This window comes from Mustela putorius, unplaced genomic scaffold (assembly GCF_011764305.1).
Source record: "Mustela putorius furo isolate JIRA1106 unplaced genomic scaffold, ASM1176430v1.1 tig00000867_pilon_pilon_pilon, whole genome shotgun sequence".
NCBI lineage: Eukaryota > Metazoa > Chordata > Mammalia > Carnivora > Mustelidae > Mustela > Mustela putorius.
This window is the reverse complement of record NW_025421501.1, coordinates 2,679,986-2,698,414: the sequence shown is the minus strand read 5'-3', so window position 1 is coordinate 2,698,414 and position 18,429 is coordinate 2,679,986. Positions and strand designations below refer to the sequence as shown.

General features: G+C 41.0%; 1 protein-coding gene across 5 annotated transcripts in view; it reads left to right on the top strand.

Annotated features, from left to right (window-relative positions):
• The window catches only part of PIGL (phosphatidylinositol glycan anchor biosynthesis class L), a 67,848-nt gene that overhangs the window by 4,232 nt on the left and 45,187 nt on the right, over positions 1–18,429 (top strand). For 4 of the 5 annotated variants that reach the window (XM_045085431.1, XM_045085430.1, XM_004779872.3 and 1 more), the window contains exon 2: positions 1,703–1,802. The exons of the other annotated variant lie outside the window; for it this stretch is intronic. In XM_045085431.1, the coding sequence (XP_044941366.1) occupies positions 1,703–1,802 (100 nt within the window). The remainder of the gene's footprint in view (positions 1–1,702; positions 1,803–18,429) is intronic. 5 annotated transcript variants of the gene reach the window in all.

Sequence of the window (18,429 nt, the reverse complement as noted above, 5' to 3'; positions counted from 1 at the left end):
CTGTGTCTCTGTCAAATAAATAAATAAAATCTTTAAAATAAATAAATAGTTCTCTCTTGTAATGTTTTTGAAAGATTAATTTATTTATAAGAGAGAGCATGGGAGTAGGGGATACAGTGAGAGGAGAGAGAATCTTAAGCAGGCACCACACCCAGCATGGCAGAGCCCATGGCTCCGGGCTCCTTCTCAAGAGCCTGAGATCCTGGCCTGAGCCAAAATCAAGGATTGGATGTTCAACCAACCAAGCCACCCAGGCACCCCTCTTAGAAATTTTTAATTACTTCTATTTTTTTAATTGCTTTTAAAATCCCCAACTCACTCAAAAAGGTACAGATTAAACATTACCCACACTCCTAATTTATTTAAAAAAAAAAAAAAACTAAAATACAGTGATGAGGACAATACAAAACTAAGTTATCATCTGGAGTCTTAGGGTTAATCCCTGTGTTGGATACCGTGTAATGACTGTCTCCTTTCTGGGTGCAGACAGTTCACAAGTAGCACTAAGGTAACTCTGGCCAAAGAGGAAAGGTCTGGTGGGGCTGTTTTCCTCTGGGCTATTTGGCCAGTAAAGGAAGCCCCTCTTGGTTCAGTGCTTCCTGAGTGCCTGAAGTGTTCTGGACACCAGGATGACACAAAGTTGAATGAGACTGTGACATTTAAGGTCAGTGACATTTAGGAATTATTAATCTGATCATGGAGAAAAGTTCATATGTCTGAGCAGAATACTGGAAAATGGGAGACTTGCCAGGGAAAATGGGAGACTTCCCAGAGGGGATGTCATTTGGTCAGGATGATGAAAACAGATTGTCATTTAGGAAGAAATGAAATGGGGGGGGGGGGCAGGGAGTGTAAAGCTAAAGAAATTGAGGAAAGAGAAAATACTGCCTACTGAACTGGGTGGCTGTGTATTGTCTCTTGGAATTCTCAGGACAGCTGTAGGAGATGGTCATCTCCACTTCACAGGTGGAGACCCTGTGGCTCAGGAAAGTTAAGTAACTAACATACAGTACACATGCAATTATCTGCTGGAGAGTTGAATTAAGGGGTGCATTAGCTAGACAATTGCTTGTAAGTGCAGTTTAAGTGGTACTAAACCTTCACTGTATATTATTGTAAGGATACAGAGAAGCCGTACTTCGCAGAACGATTCATAGGAAACAATGTATGTGTTGGGAAAAGAAAGGATATATGAGCTATTTGGGGCACTGATGTGGTCAAGACCCCCCAGGGACACATTTTCCTGTAATACTCAGGAGTAAGAGCCTCTTCTTTAAATAAATATTCAGCAGATATTTAAGGACTATCAATTTAAAGGTTCCCAAATTAATAGAATGCCCAGGTACCTGACTTACTCTGGGCAGTTTGTGAAGAGACAGTTTTAAATCTGCTGAACTCCAAAGTCCGTGGTCTTGGCGATATGCAGTACTGCCTGTAGCATGCAGCTGAAATGCAGGCAGACCAACGGAGGAACAGACAGGTAGATCCAGTGATGGGGAAGGATTAAATGGTGATGATTCTAAAGACTGGGCTGCTGTCAGTCATCTCACAGGAGTGAATAGTATTTCCTTCAGCTTTTTATCGTAACCACAAATTTTTCAGGTGGCTTACGTCCCGTAGGGAACAAGATGAGATAAGAATGAATAAACTGATAGATTTCCACTATCAAAGAAATCTGCCACTGTATATTTGTTATCTTCAGGAAATTACTACAATCAAGGGGAGATGCGTAAGAAAGAACTTTTGCAGAGCTGTGATGTTTTGGGGATTCCACGTTCCAGTATAATGATTATTGACAACAGGTAATTTATCCTTCAAAAATGTAGAAACTCATTGGCCATAAATAGGCAGCGGTACGCTCAAAAGACACAAAAAAACTAATGTGGGTGGGTAAGAACATCTTATTTGAGAAGTCCACTTAAAATAGTTTCACATTTGTTTTTAAATGACAGTGTAATGCAAATAAATGTTTTCAACTTCTGTTCAGATCTGTCTCTAAAAATAGCTACTTTTTTAATCTTTAAAAAATACTGTTACAAAAATTTCAAAAATACACAGAAGGATAAAGAGCCATGTCATGAACCCCCATATGCCTATTACTGAAGCCCAGTAATTATCAAGCCTTTTCTATACTTGCTTCGTCTACCCCCATTTCACATCTGTTGTGTGTGCGAAGCCTTTCTAAAGAAAATCTAGCCATCAGGTTGTTTCGCCCTTGCGTTGTTAAATATACATCCCTTAAGAAGATAGCGAGATATACATCTTTTAAGAAGATAGACATTCTTTCAATGCCATTACCATCACATCCAGCAAAGTTAATAATTAATAATGTTGATGCCCTCCCAGCACCCAGTCCATACTGACATTTCTCCAAGTAGCTCAAAGTGTTTTCAGTTGGATTTGTTCAAGTCAGGGACTAAACAAGTCCACGCAGGATATAGTTGGTTGATAATCTGCCATTCATTGTCCTTTCCTCCCTCCCCCACCTTGTCTTTGTTGAAAAAACTTAGTTGTCATATAGAATGTCATGCCTTCTGGACTTGTCTGCCCGTCTTCTCATAGTGTTAAGTTGTTCTTCTATCATTCATATTTCTTGCAAACTAGAACTTAGCTATAACTTTCAGGAGCAAGAATACTGCTATAAACTACTGTGTACGTCACATTGAATCATTTCAGGAGACCACATGCTATCCGATCGTCTCGCTTATAATGATTCTACCACTAATCAGTGAATTCACGTGGCAACGGCTGCTCCTTTCATTTCAAAGACCCACACCCACCTTTCATGTAATGCTTTCATGATTGCCTGAATCATTGGTTAACTAGAAATAGCCAAATGCTGAGTGTCTGAATGTCCCCTGCATTCTAAATGTATTAGCTGTAATTCTTCGGCAAAGCAAAGCTTTATCAGCTGGGGCTATGTAGTTACCCTAGTATATAATTTGATCTGAAAAGACAGGGTAAAGCTTAATTCTTTTTCTTTTTAATTTTATTTATTTATTTGAGAGGGAGAGGGAGCAGGAGCAGGGAGAGTGGCAGAGGGAGAGGCAGACTCCCTGCTGCTGAGCAGGGAGCCCTGCTGAGGGCTCCATCCCAGGTGCCAGGATCATTACCTGAGCCAAAGATAGATGCTTAACTGACTGAGCCACCTTGGCGCCCCTAAATGCTTAATTCTTTAATTGCCATTTTCAGAATAAGGAGTCGATGCCCTGTGTACCTCCAGTGGTAACCCATTGTTTTGTGGCTTGGATGGGGAGGCCACTTTTTTATTTTGTCCGGTACCTATGTGTTTTTAATGTATTCAGGTTTTCTGTTTTGGTTGTGTTCTTTGTTTCTCCAGTTGTCTCATCTTTGACTCTTGAGCCTCTTAATGTTAGCTCCTGTGTCCTTTGTTATGGTCTCTTTAGTTTTGTAGGATTTGCTTGCTGTCAGGGACGATGAGATTTCCCATCACCTTCTTGTATGCGTTCCTGCCCCAGTCCTGGCATCAGCCCTCCCTCCAAGGAGCTTTGGTCTCTCTTGGGAGGGTGTGGTGTTTAGAGACCATAACCAAAGTTACTAGGAGTATTTACTGCTACAGTGTTACGGTGGACAGAGCTAGTAAATATGTATTTTTTTAAGGAAAAAGAAATCAGGAATACTAATGCTTACAACATAGAGTTAATATTTCAGGGGTTTTGTTTAATACCTTTGATTTTTACATCCAATCTCTTTTCTCTCACACTGTAAGTCTTGCTTTCTAACAACATGAACATAATTATTCTCTTTTTAAATCTTTAAGGATTTTATAAAACATGAATAAAAAAATACTTGAAAAGCAGATATTAAAAACCAAGGCTAAATATAATATAACTGACCACAATGTCTGCAATATACTTCAGAATAATTCAGAAAAAAAAATGCATACCTATATAGATTAAGCCAAAATAGTAAAATATTAACGGTTTCAACCCTGGTGAAAGATACACGAGAGTAGATTATACTAATCTTTTAACTTTTTTGTTTATTCATAAATTTTTATAATAGAAAAAATTCCGAGTACCATACCACGTACCTTTTCTCTGATTTTCTGGCATGTATTAATATACATTAATATACATATTATGTATACAATACAATACAATGTATACAATACATTGTTATCGACCTGCCTCTTCAATTAAAAAAATTCAGGGGCACCTGGGTGCCTCAGTCAGTTAAGCATCTGCCTTCAGCTCAGGTGATGATCTAGGATTCTGGAATCAAGCTCCTCATAGGAATCCCTGCTCAGCAGGGAGCCTGCTTCTCCCTCTTTTGATCCCCCAACTTATACTCTCTTGCTCTCTGTCAAATAAATAAATAAAAATTTAAAAAAAAAAAAAAAGACCACTTTGTTGAGAAAAATCTGATGGATTGCTAGGCTTTGATTGTCCCCATGCGTTGTCCATGAGCTGAGTCACTCTCCCTGGGTTTCCTTTTTCATTTCAGCACCTGCTTTAATTAGCTGCTTCCTCCCACAGTGGAAGAGGTTGGGGGTTGGGGATGGAGTTTAGATGAGTGGCAAATAAATTAGTCCTGGCAGACATGTATCTCTTACTATTTGAACCTTCATGATATCACAAAAGAAACAGAAACAATAGTGGAGACCGATGATTAGTTGTTTGCTTTAGAATGATCACTCTGGGGGTGCCTGGGTAGCTCCGTAGGTTGACCAAGGGACTCCTTTTTTTAAATATTTTATTTGTTTATTTGACAGAGTGAATGAGAGAGACAGAGAGCAAGCACGGGGAATGGCAGGCAGGGGAGAAGCAGGCTCCCTGCTGAGCAAGGAGCCTGATGTGGAGCTCCATTCCAGGACTCAGGGATCATGACCTGAGCCGAAGCCAGATGCTTAACAACTGAGCCTCCCAGGAGCCCCACCAAGGGACTCTTGATTTCAGCCCAGGTCATGATCCTCAGGGTCGTGAGCTCAAGCCCAAGTTGGGCTCCGCACTGAGCATGGAATCTGCTTAGGATTCACTCTCCCTTCCTCTGCTCCTCTACCCCCTCCCACTTGTGCTCTCTCTCTTAATTAATTAACTAATTAATTGAAGTTTTAGAATGATCACTCTGATGATAGAATGGATTGAAAAGCTTAGGACCACAGACTAATCAGTCTCATGCGTGAGTCCTGGCAAAAGGAGAAGGTGTCAATTTAGAGTCCAGCAGGTGAGATGGAGATGAGGGGATGATGTGAGTCTTACTGAAGATGGTGCAAGAACAGAAGAAATCTGGGATAATGGAAATTGCAGGCATAGAGAGCTAGATGGATAAAGGTCAGCTCTCATAGTTTAGGGCAAGAATTGGGTTATGGTAAAGAACAGATTAGACATCCTTAGCATAAGGAAGAATTAAAACCATTGGAGTGGCTGCAGTCACCCTTGCTTGGATCGGTGGGGCGATAAGAGAGTATGGAGATTAGTCAAGGCAAGAAGAGAAAACCACAAATGAGGAGGAGAATTATGCATTTGGTATCATGTAACCCAAGGAGTGGGCATGGGGATGGTTCAGGAAATTGTGAAGCAAATAAGAATTCCCTGCTCAGAGAAGAACCCCAATATCAAGCAAAATTAGCATCAGCTGCTATAAAAAATTCTTTTAGCATTTCCCCAAGTCACTAAATAGTCCTTGGAATGGTCTTAAAGATTTCATCACACGGATGTGTTACGACCTGTTTAGTGTTCTCCTACTATTGAATATTCAGATTTTCCCAATATTAAAGTATTTTAAAATCTGATAATCTTCGAAGTTCTGACCTTTTCCTTGGGTAGATTCCTAGATGATAAATTACTGAGACAAAGGACAGGACTAATAGTTTCTTTCATCTGGGTACCAAAAACATTCTTATTAAGGTTATCGTGGCTTATCTTACTTTTTGTTGTTGTTATGAAAAGACTTCTTCTGATACACCTTTTTTTTTAGACTTCACTGCTGGTATGGAGAATATTTACTGACTTTTATGTGTATTTCTTTTATATCCATCCACTTACAAAATGTCTTTAAAGAACCTAACAGCATTTCACTTGATTTTCTTAGCGTTATGGGTTATCCCTGCAAATAATGCTAATACAGTCTTTCATTTTCCTACTTACGTCTCTTACTTGTGTTCTACTTCTTACTATAACTTTGGGCGGAATTTCTTAAACTAGGTTTGACAGTTGTGGTAAGAACAGGTAACTTGATCTGTATTGATGAATTGACTAAGAACACATCTAGTGTTTTACCATTAACTGTGTTGGCTGCCGATTAAGAAGGATATTCTTAGGATGCCTGGGTGGCTCAGTCGGTTAAGCGCCAGGCTCTTGGTTTCAGCTCAGGTCATGATCTCAGGGTGAGATCAAGCCCTGCATAGAGTTCCTCACTCAGCACAGTCTGGTTGAGATTCTCACCCTCTCCCTTTCCTCCCTTTCTGCCCCTCCCCCATTCTTGCTCTTTCTCTCAAATAAGTATATAAAATCTTTTTTAAAAAGATATTCTTCATTGTGTTAGGCATTTTTGTTGGGAACTAACCTTCATTGTGTTGCATTTGAGGGCTCCTGTCATTTCAGTACCCTACAAAGAGATAAGAAAAAACTTTCAAGGGTGCCTGGCTGGCTCAGTCAGAAGAGCAAGTGACTCTTGATCTTGGGCTTGTGAGTTCAAGCCCGACATTGGGTGTAGAGATTACTGATGTAATAAATAAACATTAAAAAAAAAAAAAGAAAAAAGTTTAGGGTGCCTGGGTGGCTCAGTGGGTTAAGCCGCTGCCTTCGGCTCAGGTCATGATCTCAGGGTCCTGGGATCGAGGCCCGCATCAGGCTCTCTGCTCAGCGGGGAGCCTGCTTCCCTCTCTCTCTCTCTCTCTCTCTCTCTGTCTACTTGTGATCTCTCTCTGTCAAATAAATAAAATCTTTCAAAAAAAAAAAAAGTTTAATTTATTCTCCGTTTTCCTTGGCTCGGGGAAAATGGGGTCATCGTGGTGAATTTTTTCTTTATCTGTGCTAATAGGTTCTGTCATGCTTTCTAGAGCCAGACTTCCCCAACTGCCCCAGCTTTATCAAGTTATTAACTGTCACCTTATTAAGTTACTTAACCTCTGTTCCTAAACTTCCTCCTCTGTAAACCATGAAAGGTAATATGGTTTTGAGTGAATCTGTGAAAGAAATCTCTTGCTTGTTTGTTTTTCAAAGTGACATACTTCCCTTTTATTCTGTCAGGGTACTTGTGATTTCTTTTCTCACCATTAAGATCAGTAATAATACTAATGGGCTTGTGCCCCGGCACCCCGTTTGCACACACAGACATCCCCCTGTGTGGTGTCTGCTTTGTCCAGCAATGCAGGATGTTTAATTCAGAGCCAGATCTGTGTGAAAACTGCCCTTAAAACAGAGATCTTAGCTTGGTTATCAAGGTCATCATTCTCGCCATCTGTCTCAATTTACTAATTTTTGTATGTATTTTGAAGATCATGTAGCTTCAGGAACATCCCCTACTTGTGAAATGCGACAGTAGAGAGGTAGTCAACTTGTCCAAAGTAAACACTTCTAGAATCCAGTTTGAAGAAGTCAAAGAAGCCATGTGTCTTAGCTCAGGCTGCCATAACCAAATACCGCAGCCTGCATGGCTTAACCAACAGAAATTCATTATCTCTCAGTTTTGGAGGCGGGAAGTTTCTGGAGAGGGTGTGCATCTTGGCTTGCAGATGGCTGATTTCTTCTGTATGCTCACACAGAGAGGAGACAAAGAAATTTCTCATTCTGTACTTACAAGGCCGCCAGTCTTACGGGATTAGAGCTCCACAATTATGAACTCATTTAACCTTAATTACTTCCTAAAAACCCTATCTCCAAATACAGTCACACAGGAGGATAAGGCGTCGACACATGAATTTTGGGAGGATACAGTTCAGTCCCTAGCAACATTCCATCTTTATTCATTCTTTCAGCCTCACATTTCATAACCCAGAAAAAGCAGAGCTTTGGAATCTTACTTTAGGTTATTCAGAGGAGCCAAAGAAAAGAATTTGGGGGAAGAAGAGAAAAGGAAAGTTTTATGGAAGACTTAACACTCATAGTGATAATGGTAAATAAGTATTCAGCCATTACTGTCAGTGCCAAAAACCATATTAAAGACATGATCTCACTTACTCCTCAAAATAATCCAATAATTTTTCCCATGTCGTGGATAAGAAGCCGTGGTTTGGTGAGAGGTTGAATAATTCGCCTGAGGTCATCCAGCTAGTAAGTGCTAGAGCTGGCATTTGGTCCAGAGCCTCTGCCTCCACTACTCTGTCTCATATCTGCCCCACTCCCAGCACACGTTCTCAAAGGCCATCTTGTTTGAGTCTTTGACTGTACAGGTTAGGTTTTATCATCCTTTCTTTATTTCACACAAGGAAGCTGAAGCTCAGAGAGATTAAGAGAATTCTCCAAGGTCATTTAATAAATGGCAGTGGTAGGAACCAAAACGAGCAAGGAAGACAGAATTGATTCCTGCTTTTCTGCAGGAAAGTAGGTCACCCATTTGCGACCAGCGTGTATGGAGAATACATCTGGTTGGCGTTGTGTGTGGTCAGTTCTTTCTTCCATTGTTCTAAGCCTCCTTGCTTGATTTCAGAAAAACATGTAGCCCGAGGAGCTCACCCCAGTAAACCACTCACCTAATCACTTACAGAAGCAAGACTGTTCAGTTGTCAAGAAAAGAAGGCATAGTCTCCATCATTAGACAACTAAATGGATACTTTTGGTGACTTTACCTGGTTCTTAGTGCCTCCATAGGTATTCTGCTAATTTGAGTCATAGGATATTAAATTGTTGTTAACGGATACATATTAAATGTCTGGAATGGGCAGTGTACCATGCTAGATGTTGAAGAAAGAGAAGTTCAAGGTTTCGGAGCTAATTGTAGGTGCTGGCATTAACAGTTATTGCTGCTATATTTGTGCAAAGCTGTCTCACTGTGCATATGCTGAAGTTCAGGTCGTGCTGTCAGGGTCCTGAGATCCATGCCCTTCTAGCTCCCTTCTCAGCATGGAGGCTGATTGAGATTCTCTCTCTCTCCCTCTTCCCCTGCCTCTCATGCTCTCTCGCTCTCTCTCTAAAATAAATGAATAAATCCTTAAAATGAAAAAAAGATATGTGCCAGACTTGTTAATAGTACCTGCTACTTAATTGGGGCAGGGAAGAGGGATACTTTCACTTTTTAATTCTACAGAATTCTGTACAGTTTGAGGTTTTTTTAGAAAAAAAAATATATAATTTCTAAATTTTATATATATATATATTTTTAAAGATTTTATTTATTTATTTATTTGACAGAGAGAGATCATAAGTAGGCAGAGAGGCAGGCAGAGAGAAAGGAGGAAGCAGGCTCCCTGCTGAGCAGAGAGCCCAATGCGGGACTCGGTCCCAAGATCATGACCTGAGCCAAAGGCAGAGGCTTTAACCCAACTGAGCCACCCAGGTGCCCTATATATATTTTTTAAAAGACTATCCCATATATCTAATAAAATATTCTTCCCTCTCTACTCAGCTTCCATCCATACAAGTGAATGCTGAATTAAAAATAATTTTGTGTACATGTGATAAGATTTGATTTGATAAATTCAAAGCATTGAACAGAGTTCCTTGAAAATATAATGATGCTTTTAAGCCTTTTAGTCTTCTCATGGGCCTCATTCTGGAAGGTGAGTGGGAAGAAGGTCAGCTATGTGGCTCCAAAGTGCTCTGACTGGAAAAGGTGGGGATTCAAGAGAAGCCTGATCATGATGAGATAAAACAAAGCAGATCCCCCCCAATTATAACCCATGCCCATTAAAGTGCTTTGGGGCCCAAGGAACTCTTGTTCAACAAGACGTGCAAGGTCTCAAAGCTTTCCGTGGTCTGATCACTATCTCCCCACTCAGGCACATCGGCTGGCACCTGCTCATACCCATATCACATATATTCCCACGACAAAAGTAGGTAGGACTGCCCAGTACCCCCATCTAGGTCCAGTGCCATATTTAGGCAGGGCCTCAAATGTACCATGGCTTCTCATGCATCCACGCCTCTGCATGTGCCAGCCCCTCCTCTAGCAGGCTTCTCCCCTAACCCCTCACTGGTCCTATTCCTCCTTCAAACCTCAACTCAAGGGTTACCTTAGACACCATGGCACCATCCCTGATTTGCCTAGATTTTCCTAGGCACTTTTGTTACAGTTTCATTATATCCTAGAATACACCCCAATTTTTTACTCTATACCGAAAGCTCCTCTTGTTCCCGTATCCCCAATGTCTGTCATAATCTTCAATACATAGTAGTTGCTCAGTACCTGTTTGTCGAATAAATGAATGACTCCACTCACACCATAAGCTTTCTTCCTGTGGCCAGCATGTAAATGGGTGCTCTCAAAGAACCCAAGTGACCCCTGGGCATCCCGACCCCTTCTCTTCACTTTCTCTTCATTAACCCAGCACTGGCGACTCTGAGACTTCACTGAAACTGTTTTCACTTCCTTTAATTAAATAAAACAGTCTGGGTCCCTGACCTGTGTAGTTATTTTTAACCTTCTGGAAAGTTCTAAATGAGTCCTTTGCTTTGGGAGGGTTTTTCTACAGCTCCTGATTTTGCCATCCTGTAGATGTGGCTCCATAAAAATGTTGTGGCACAATAAAAATCCCATCTCTCCCAGTACTTGTCTTCACATCAGTTTGGCATTAACAAGCCCAAGAGTTTTACAGACTAATTTTAGCTGAGCAGGGAGATAGAATCCAGTACCTACTAGGAAGCATAAATGAGTCTGGCTTGCTAGCAGTTCCTGGAAGTCTTTGTGTTTTCCAATAAATCCATACAAATCGTACAGTGAAAGAGAAACCACAGAGCAAAGTCTGGGACTGTTGGGGTCATGTTGGTAATTAAACCCCCCCTCTCCTCTTGAGACCCAGTAAGAGCCTTTCCCCTACAAAAAACAAAAGCAAAAAAAGGCCGTATGCTTGTCTGCCAAAGTAGATGTGACCAAGCATCCTCTCCCTGTAAGAGATTAAAATAAAGCCTCCTACAGTCCTTTTCTCCAGATACACAAAGAAGTGACCGGGCTGAGGCTCAAGGGCACAGATCCAGGCCCAGTTGGCAAGAGCAAGCCAGGGTTCCCATTCTCCCAGAAGGCGCAAAGGACAACAGTGTTTCCTAGAAAAGAAACCAGGAATGGAGACTGAAGTAGGCCTAGCCGATATGGAGCTATTATTTTCGAGAACCGAAAGCTGTTTCAGTACTGCTTCAAAGGGATCTTATTCTAGGAACCGAAGGGAGGCTGAGTCTTCAAGTCATGGGACTAGGGGAAGCAGTACGGCAGAAATAAAGTGGGACCAAGGAGGGGTGGCCTTCACAAAGCCTGCATTTGTGTCTGGTACTGCTCCTTGGAAGATGTTACAAATATACCATAAAAGTAGGACTCAAGGGGCACCTGGGTGGCTCAGTTGATTAAGTATCTGTCTTTGGCTCAGGTTGTGATCCCAGGGTCCTTGGAGGGAGCCTTGCGTTGGGCTCCCTGCTCATCTGGGAGTCTGCTTCTCCCTCTCCCTCTGCCCGTACCCTCCCCGCCCCCACTCATTCTCATTCTCTCTCTCTCTCTCTAAGAAAAATAAATAAAATCTTTAAGAAAAATAGGATTCAAAGTGGGGTGCTAGGCCGGCTCAGTTGGAGGACCATGAGATCATGAGTTCAAGCCCCACGTTGGGTAGAGATTACTTAAGTAAATAAGTAAACATTTTAGAAAATAGGATTCAAGGTTAATCTGTATTGTGATTTTTTTTTTTAAGATTTTATTTATTTATTTGACAGAGATCACAAGTAGGCAGAGAGGCAGGCAGAGAGGGAAGGGGGAAGCAGGCTTCCTGCTGGGCAGAGAGCCCGATGCGGAGCTCGATCCCAGGACCCTGGCATCATGACCTGAGCTGAAGACAGAGGCTTTAACCCACTGAGCTACCCAGGTGCCCCGGTATTGTGATATTTATTTCAACAGTATTTATAATAGCAATAAATTGGTAGCAACTGGATTGCCTGGGTGGCTTAGTGTGTTAAGCATTTGCCTTTGGCTCAGGTCATGATCGCAGGGTCTTGGGATCGAGCCCACATCAGGCTCTCTGCTCAGAGGGTAGACTGCTTCTCCCTCTACCTGCCAGTCCCTCTGCTTGCTTGTGCACACGCTCTCGCTCTCTCTCTGACAGATACGTAAATTAAAAAAAAAAAAAAGCAGTGTGTACTTTGTTTACACTTTCCTGTATTTTTCCATCGTTTTGATAATGAGCATACATTAGTTATAAACCACAACTCTCATTAGATTTATTTCAAAATATATAATTTCCAAGTGTATCTTTTTCAGCCTCTATATTTTTTTAAAAAATTTTTTAAGATTTTATTTTCGTAGAACAGTGTTGGGCTCACAGCAGTACTGGGCAGAAGGTACAAAAATTTCCCACCTTCTCCCTGACCCCACACATACACGGCCTCCCTCATTATCAATGTAATCACTCACCAGAGCGATACATTTGTTACAATTGGGTGAACCTTCACTGACACAGTCCACAGTTTACACTAGGGTCCACTGGCAGTGTTTATGCTTCATATGTTTGGACAAATGTATGACGACATGTACCTATCATCATAATACGGAGTATTTTCACTGCCCTGAAAATCCTCTGTGTCCTACCTAGTCATCCTTACCACCCGACCTCTGACAACCACTGATCTTTTTACTGTCTCCGTAGTTTTATCGCCTTTTCCAAAGTGTTACGTAGTTGGAATCATACATACAGTATGTAACCTTTTCAGACTGGCTTCTTTAACTTAGTGATATGCATGTAAGGTTCTTCCCTATCTTTTCATGGCTTGATAGCTCATTTCTTTTTAGTGCTCAGCAATATTCTATTGTAATTGTAAATGTACCACAATTATCTATCCACCTCCTAAGGGACATCTTGGTTTCTTCCAAGTTTTGGCAATTATGAATGAAACTATCATAAACAGAGGCACCTGGCTGGCTCAGTTGGTAGAGCACATGACTCTTGATCTCAGGGTTTTGGGTTCAAGCCCCACCTTGGGCATAGAGATTGCTTAAAAAGAAAATCTTTAAGGGGCGCCAGGGTGGTACAGTCAGTTAAGCCTCCGACTTGGTTTCGGCTGAAGTCATGATCTCCAGGTTCTGGGGTTGAACCCCACAATGGGTTCCATGATCAGCATGGAGTCTGCCTCGTATTCTCTCTCCCTCTCCCTCTGCCCCTCCTTACTCTGCCCCTGCTTGCTTGTGTGCTCTCCCTCTCTCTCTTTCTAGGATAGATAAATAAGTCTCTAAAAAATGAAAATTAGGACCACCTGGGTGGCTCAGTCAGTTAAGCATCTGCTTTGGCTCAGGTCATGATCCCAGGGTCCTGGGGTGGAGGCCCACACTGAACTCCCTGCCCAGTAGGGAGCCTGCTTCTCCCTCTCCCTCTGTCCCTCCTCTGCGCCCCCCCCACACCCTGCTTATCCTCTCTCTGTCTCTCTCTCTCAGATAAATAAATAAAATCTTAAAATAAAATTTAAATTAAATATTTTCTAAAAGAGACATTGAACAAAGGAGTAAGATGGTCAGATCTGTGTCCATATGTATTTTTAATAAAGAACTTTTAATAATGCATACTTGTAAAAAAGATAAAAAGAAAATAAAAATCAACCAGATGCTCTTAACTTGGAAATAGCCATTGTCAATATACTCAGTGCTAGCCTTCTTTATGTGCATATTTCCAGACAGAAAGATAGATGAATACATATTATAATTTTAGAAAAATGGAAATAATTCCATGGATACCAAAAATTTGAATGTTACTTGAAATAAAATAGAAGTAAAATTGAGGAACTTTAACTCGAGGTGAACTTGAGATAAATATTTCATCTAATCCAATTACAATGGATTAATTCCGGGACTCCTGGGTGGCTCAGTTGGTAGGACGACTGCCTTGGGCTCAGGTCATCGGTCTCCCAGCTCCACGGGGAGTCTGCTTCTCTCTCTGACCTCCTCGCTCATGTTCTCTCTCACTGTCTCTCTCTCAAATAAATAAATAAAATCTTTTTAAAAAAATGGATTAATTCCTAAAAATATCTGTTCAAAATTAAGAAGAAAAGGTAGTGAAATATTGTGAAGTTTTATCAGTGGTGGTGGTGATGGTGGTGGTGTTTTTAACCCACATTTCAAAGTATCTACTTCTTCTACTAACCGCCTGGAAGAACTGAACATATTTTACTTTTCCCCAGAAACCCTTCTCCCCAAATTCCATTATATTATTACTTTCACCTTGTCAAGGTTTGTGACACATTCTTTTCAAAAACCACTATTCCCGTAGTTGTTTTGTCTTAATCCTGTGTCAGTCCAATCTATTTGGTTTACCATAGTTTATCTGACATGACAGGGACTCGTCCCCCCATATTTTTACAAGAGCACGGCATAGATCCTGTATTTCTGTTATGTTTAAGACCATCTGTTTGTTGTCTTTGTACATAAAGGACCCCTTGGGGGGCTACAGAATTATCAGGTTGTACTTCCTGTTGCTCTGTAGATACTGTTTCACTGTTTTGGGGCAGTGAGTATCTCGGAGATGTCTACTACCAACCTGATTTTTTTTTCCCCCGTAAACCATTTTCTTCTACCTGAATACCAAGGGATTTTCTTTATCCTTGGAGTTCTAGAACTTCACCATGTTATGTTTTCTTAATTTTTTTTAAAGATTTTATTTATTTGACAGACAGAGAGATCACAAGTAGGCAGGGAGGCAGGCAGAGAGAGAGAGGGGGATTGATCCCAGGACCCTGAGATCATGACCTGAGCTGAAGGCAGAGGAGGCTCAATACACTGAGCAACCCAGGCGCCCCATTTTCTTAATTTTTTTAAGATTTTTTAAAAATTTATTTCATTTAAAAGAGAGAGAGTGCAAGTGAGTGGGGGAAGGGGCAGAGAAAGAGAATCCCAAGACTCCATGCTAACCGTGGAACCCGAGGCAGGTCTCAATCCCATGACCCTGAGATCATGACCTGAGCCAAAACCAAGAGTCAGATGCTTAACCAACTGAGCTAGTCAGGTGCCCAACACCATATTATCGTTTGGTATTGATGGTTCTAAATTAAATTTTCCTAGGCTATGGCAGGACTTTCAATCTGCAGATTTCCATTTTATCCGTCTGTTCCATTTGCTTTATCTGTTTCTTCAGAAACACTAATTATGCATATGTTGGATCTTCTTTGTTCTCTATAACTATCATCTCTGTGATCTATATGCCAGTATCCCTTACAATTTTGAGATCTCAACATTTCCATCATATCTCTCACTTTATTTTGAATAGCTGTATATTTATTTTTTCCTTCTTTCCCAAGCTACACTAACTTCCATTTCTGTTATGTAGAAACCTCTTCTTGAAACCCTTAAATCTCGGGGTGCCTGGGTGGCTCAGTGGTTAAGCCGCTGCCTTCGGCTCAGGTCATGATCTCAGGGTCCTGGGATCGAGTCCCGCATCGGGCTCTCTGCTCTGCAGGGAGCCTGCTTCCTCCTCTCTCTCTCTCTGCCTGCCTCTCTGCCTACTTGTGATTTCTCTCTGTCAAATAAATAAATAAAATCTTTAAAAAAATTTAAAAAAAATTAAAAAAAAAAAAAAGAAAGAAACCCTTAAATCTCTTCTTTAAGCCTCTCTTCCTCCCCACCCCCCCTCACCAATATCATGCTGCTGGTGATTCTTTGAGACCCTGTAAGATATTTTGGAATTATATAGGCTTTTCAGCTGCTTTTTTGCTTACATTCTTTTCTCCTTCTTTCCTTCTATTTTTTTTTTAAGATTTTATTTATTTGTTTATTTCACAGAGAGAGATCACAAGTAGGCAGAGAGGCAGGCAGAGAGAAAAGGAAGCAGGCTCCCTGCTGAGCAGAGAGCCCGATGCGGGACTCGATCCCAGGACCCTGTGATCATGACCTGGGCCGAAGGCAGCGGGTTAACCCACTGAGCCACTCAGGCACCCCCTTCTATTGTTTTTAAAGTTGCCATGCACAAAAGATATCCCCCATTGGTTGTTCTGGGTTTTTTTTCCCGGGTTTGAACAAGGCCAATACCTACAGAATAGTTATGGAGAAGCAGAGCAGGATTCAGGCATCAAGGTGGGGCCATCTGAAGCTTCTGCTGCCTCTTATTGTCCACAGTAACTCTTCCAACCTTGTCTTTCTTTACTATGGAGGCACTTTGTTTTTTTTGGGGGGGGGGTCATTTATTTTTCATTGTTTTTTTTGTTTAATGTATTCTCTTATTTACCTCTTGGTATTCTTCTAGGGCAAACAGGTTCGATGTAAGCACTGGAAATAATTTACCAACATGATTCTCCTTCCAAGTCTGTTTCTCCATGACCATTACTGGTTCACAGATGCTGTCTTCTCACTGTGTCCTCTGATGACAGAAGGGGCAAAGGAGCTCTTTGGGGTCTCTTTTATAAGGACACCCATCCCATTCATGAGGGCTGTATCCTCATGACCTGACCACCTCCCAGAGGCCCCATCTCCAAACACCATCATATTGGGTGAATTGGTTTCAACAGAGATATTTGGGGGGAACCCAAATATTCAGTCTGTAGCCTCTATAAAACTGGTACTATGAGCCAAGAATTTTAAATATGAGGCAATTAATTCTCTAAGATGAAAGTCTTATAGACAAATAATGTTAATGAACAGAAAAAATGTTATTAGGTCAGACTTTCAGATTATTTCCTCATAGTACCAAGTTCCAAAAAATAATACTTAGTCATTTGTGGGATGTTCTGGAGAGCCCTAGGGAAAGGAAAATTTGCAGCTGCCTGTATCTGTTTCAATCTAAGATGATGTGTACTACATCTTCCAGTTTGGTAAAATTCATAGCTACTTAGACTTAGTTCATAAGGCTGAGATACAGATTAACTGACCATTTCTGTAGTTAAAGAATTTATGGACTTCACTCTTTTCAAATTCTCCTTTTTTCTTTCTTGCTTGCTTGCTTGCTTGCTTCCCAGGAGAGAGATAGAGAGCATGACCTAGGGTAGGGGGAAGGGGATAGAGGCCAAGGGAGAGGGAGAAACAGACTCCCCACTGAGCAGGAAGCCCTACATGGGGCTTGATCCCAGGACCCCAGGATCATGACCCAAGCCAAAGGCAGACACTGAACCCATTGAGCCATCCAGGCACCCCTCTTTCTTTCTTTATTAATAATATATGCTGCCTTCACATATACAGTCAATTGATTTTCAACAGTAGAGTCAAGACAATTAAACAGGGAAAGAATACTCTTTTTAACAAATGGTGCTGGGACAACTCGGCATCCACATGCTAAAAAACAAAGTTGGATTCCTTCCTCATAACTGCACAAAAATTATCTCAAAAAGACATAAGAGGGAGGGATGCCTGGTTGGCTGGGTCGGTTAAGCATCTGCCCTTGGCTCAGGTCATGATCCCAGGGTCCTGGGACGAAGCCCTGCATTGGGCTCCCTACTCAGTGGCAAGCCTGCTTCTCCCTCTGCCTGTCACTCCCCTTGCTTGTGCTCTCTTTCTGTGTCAAATAAATAAATAAATAAAATCTTTAAAATATGTATGTAAGAGTAAATCTTCATGAGCTTTGGTTAGGCACAGCTGTCTTTGATATGACACCGAAAGCACAAGCAGCAAAACAAAAAATAGACAAATTGGGCTCATCAAAATTAAAACCTTTTGTGCAATAGAGAACACTATCAAGGGGCACCTGGCTGGCTTTTTTGGAAGAACATGTGACTCTTGATCTCAGGATTTTGAGTTCAAGCACCATGTTGAGTATAGAAATTACTTATAAATAAATAAATAAGCAGATTGATATATAAATAAATAAATCACTATCAACAGAGTGAAAAGACAACTTACAGACTGGGAAAAAAAATTTGTAAATCCTACATCTGGTGGAATTAATATCCACATACAGATATGTAGATAGGTATAGATATATGATTTATGTCAGTACTATATAATGTATAACATTTATAAAATATATAATACATAATATGTATAGAACTCCTACAACTCAACAACAAAAAATGAACAGCCCAATTTAAAAATGGGCAAAAGAGGGGCCACCTCGTTTCAGTTGGAAGAGCATGTGACAATCTCAGGGTTGTGAGTTCAAGGCCCATGTTGGGCATGGAATCTACTTTAAAAAATAAATTAATTCAATTTAATTAAATTACAATGGGCTAAAGACTTACTAGCCAATTCTTTGAAGATATACAAATGGCCAACAAGCATAGGAAGAGATGCTCAACATCATTAGTCATTATGGGAATGGAGATCAAAACCACTTCATACCCACTGGATTGACCATAATTTTTTTTTTAATAAAGTAAAGTCGTTGACAAGGATGCGGAGAAATTGGAATCCTCATACATGGCTGGT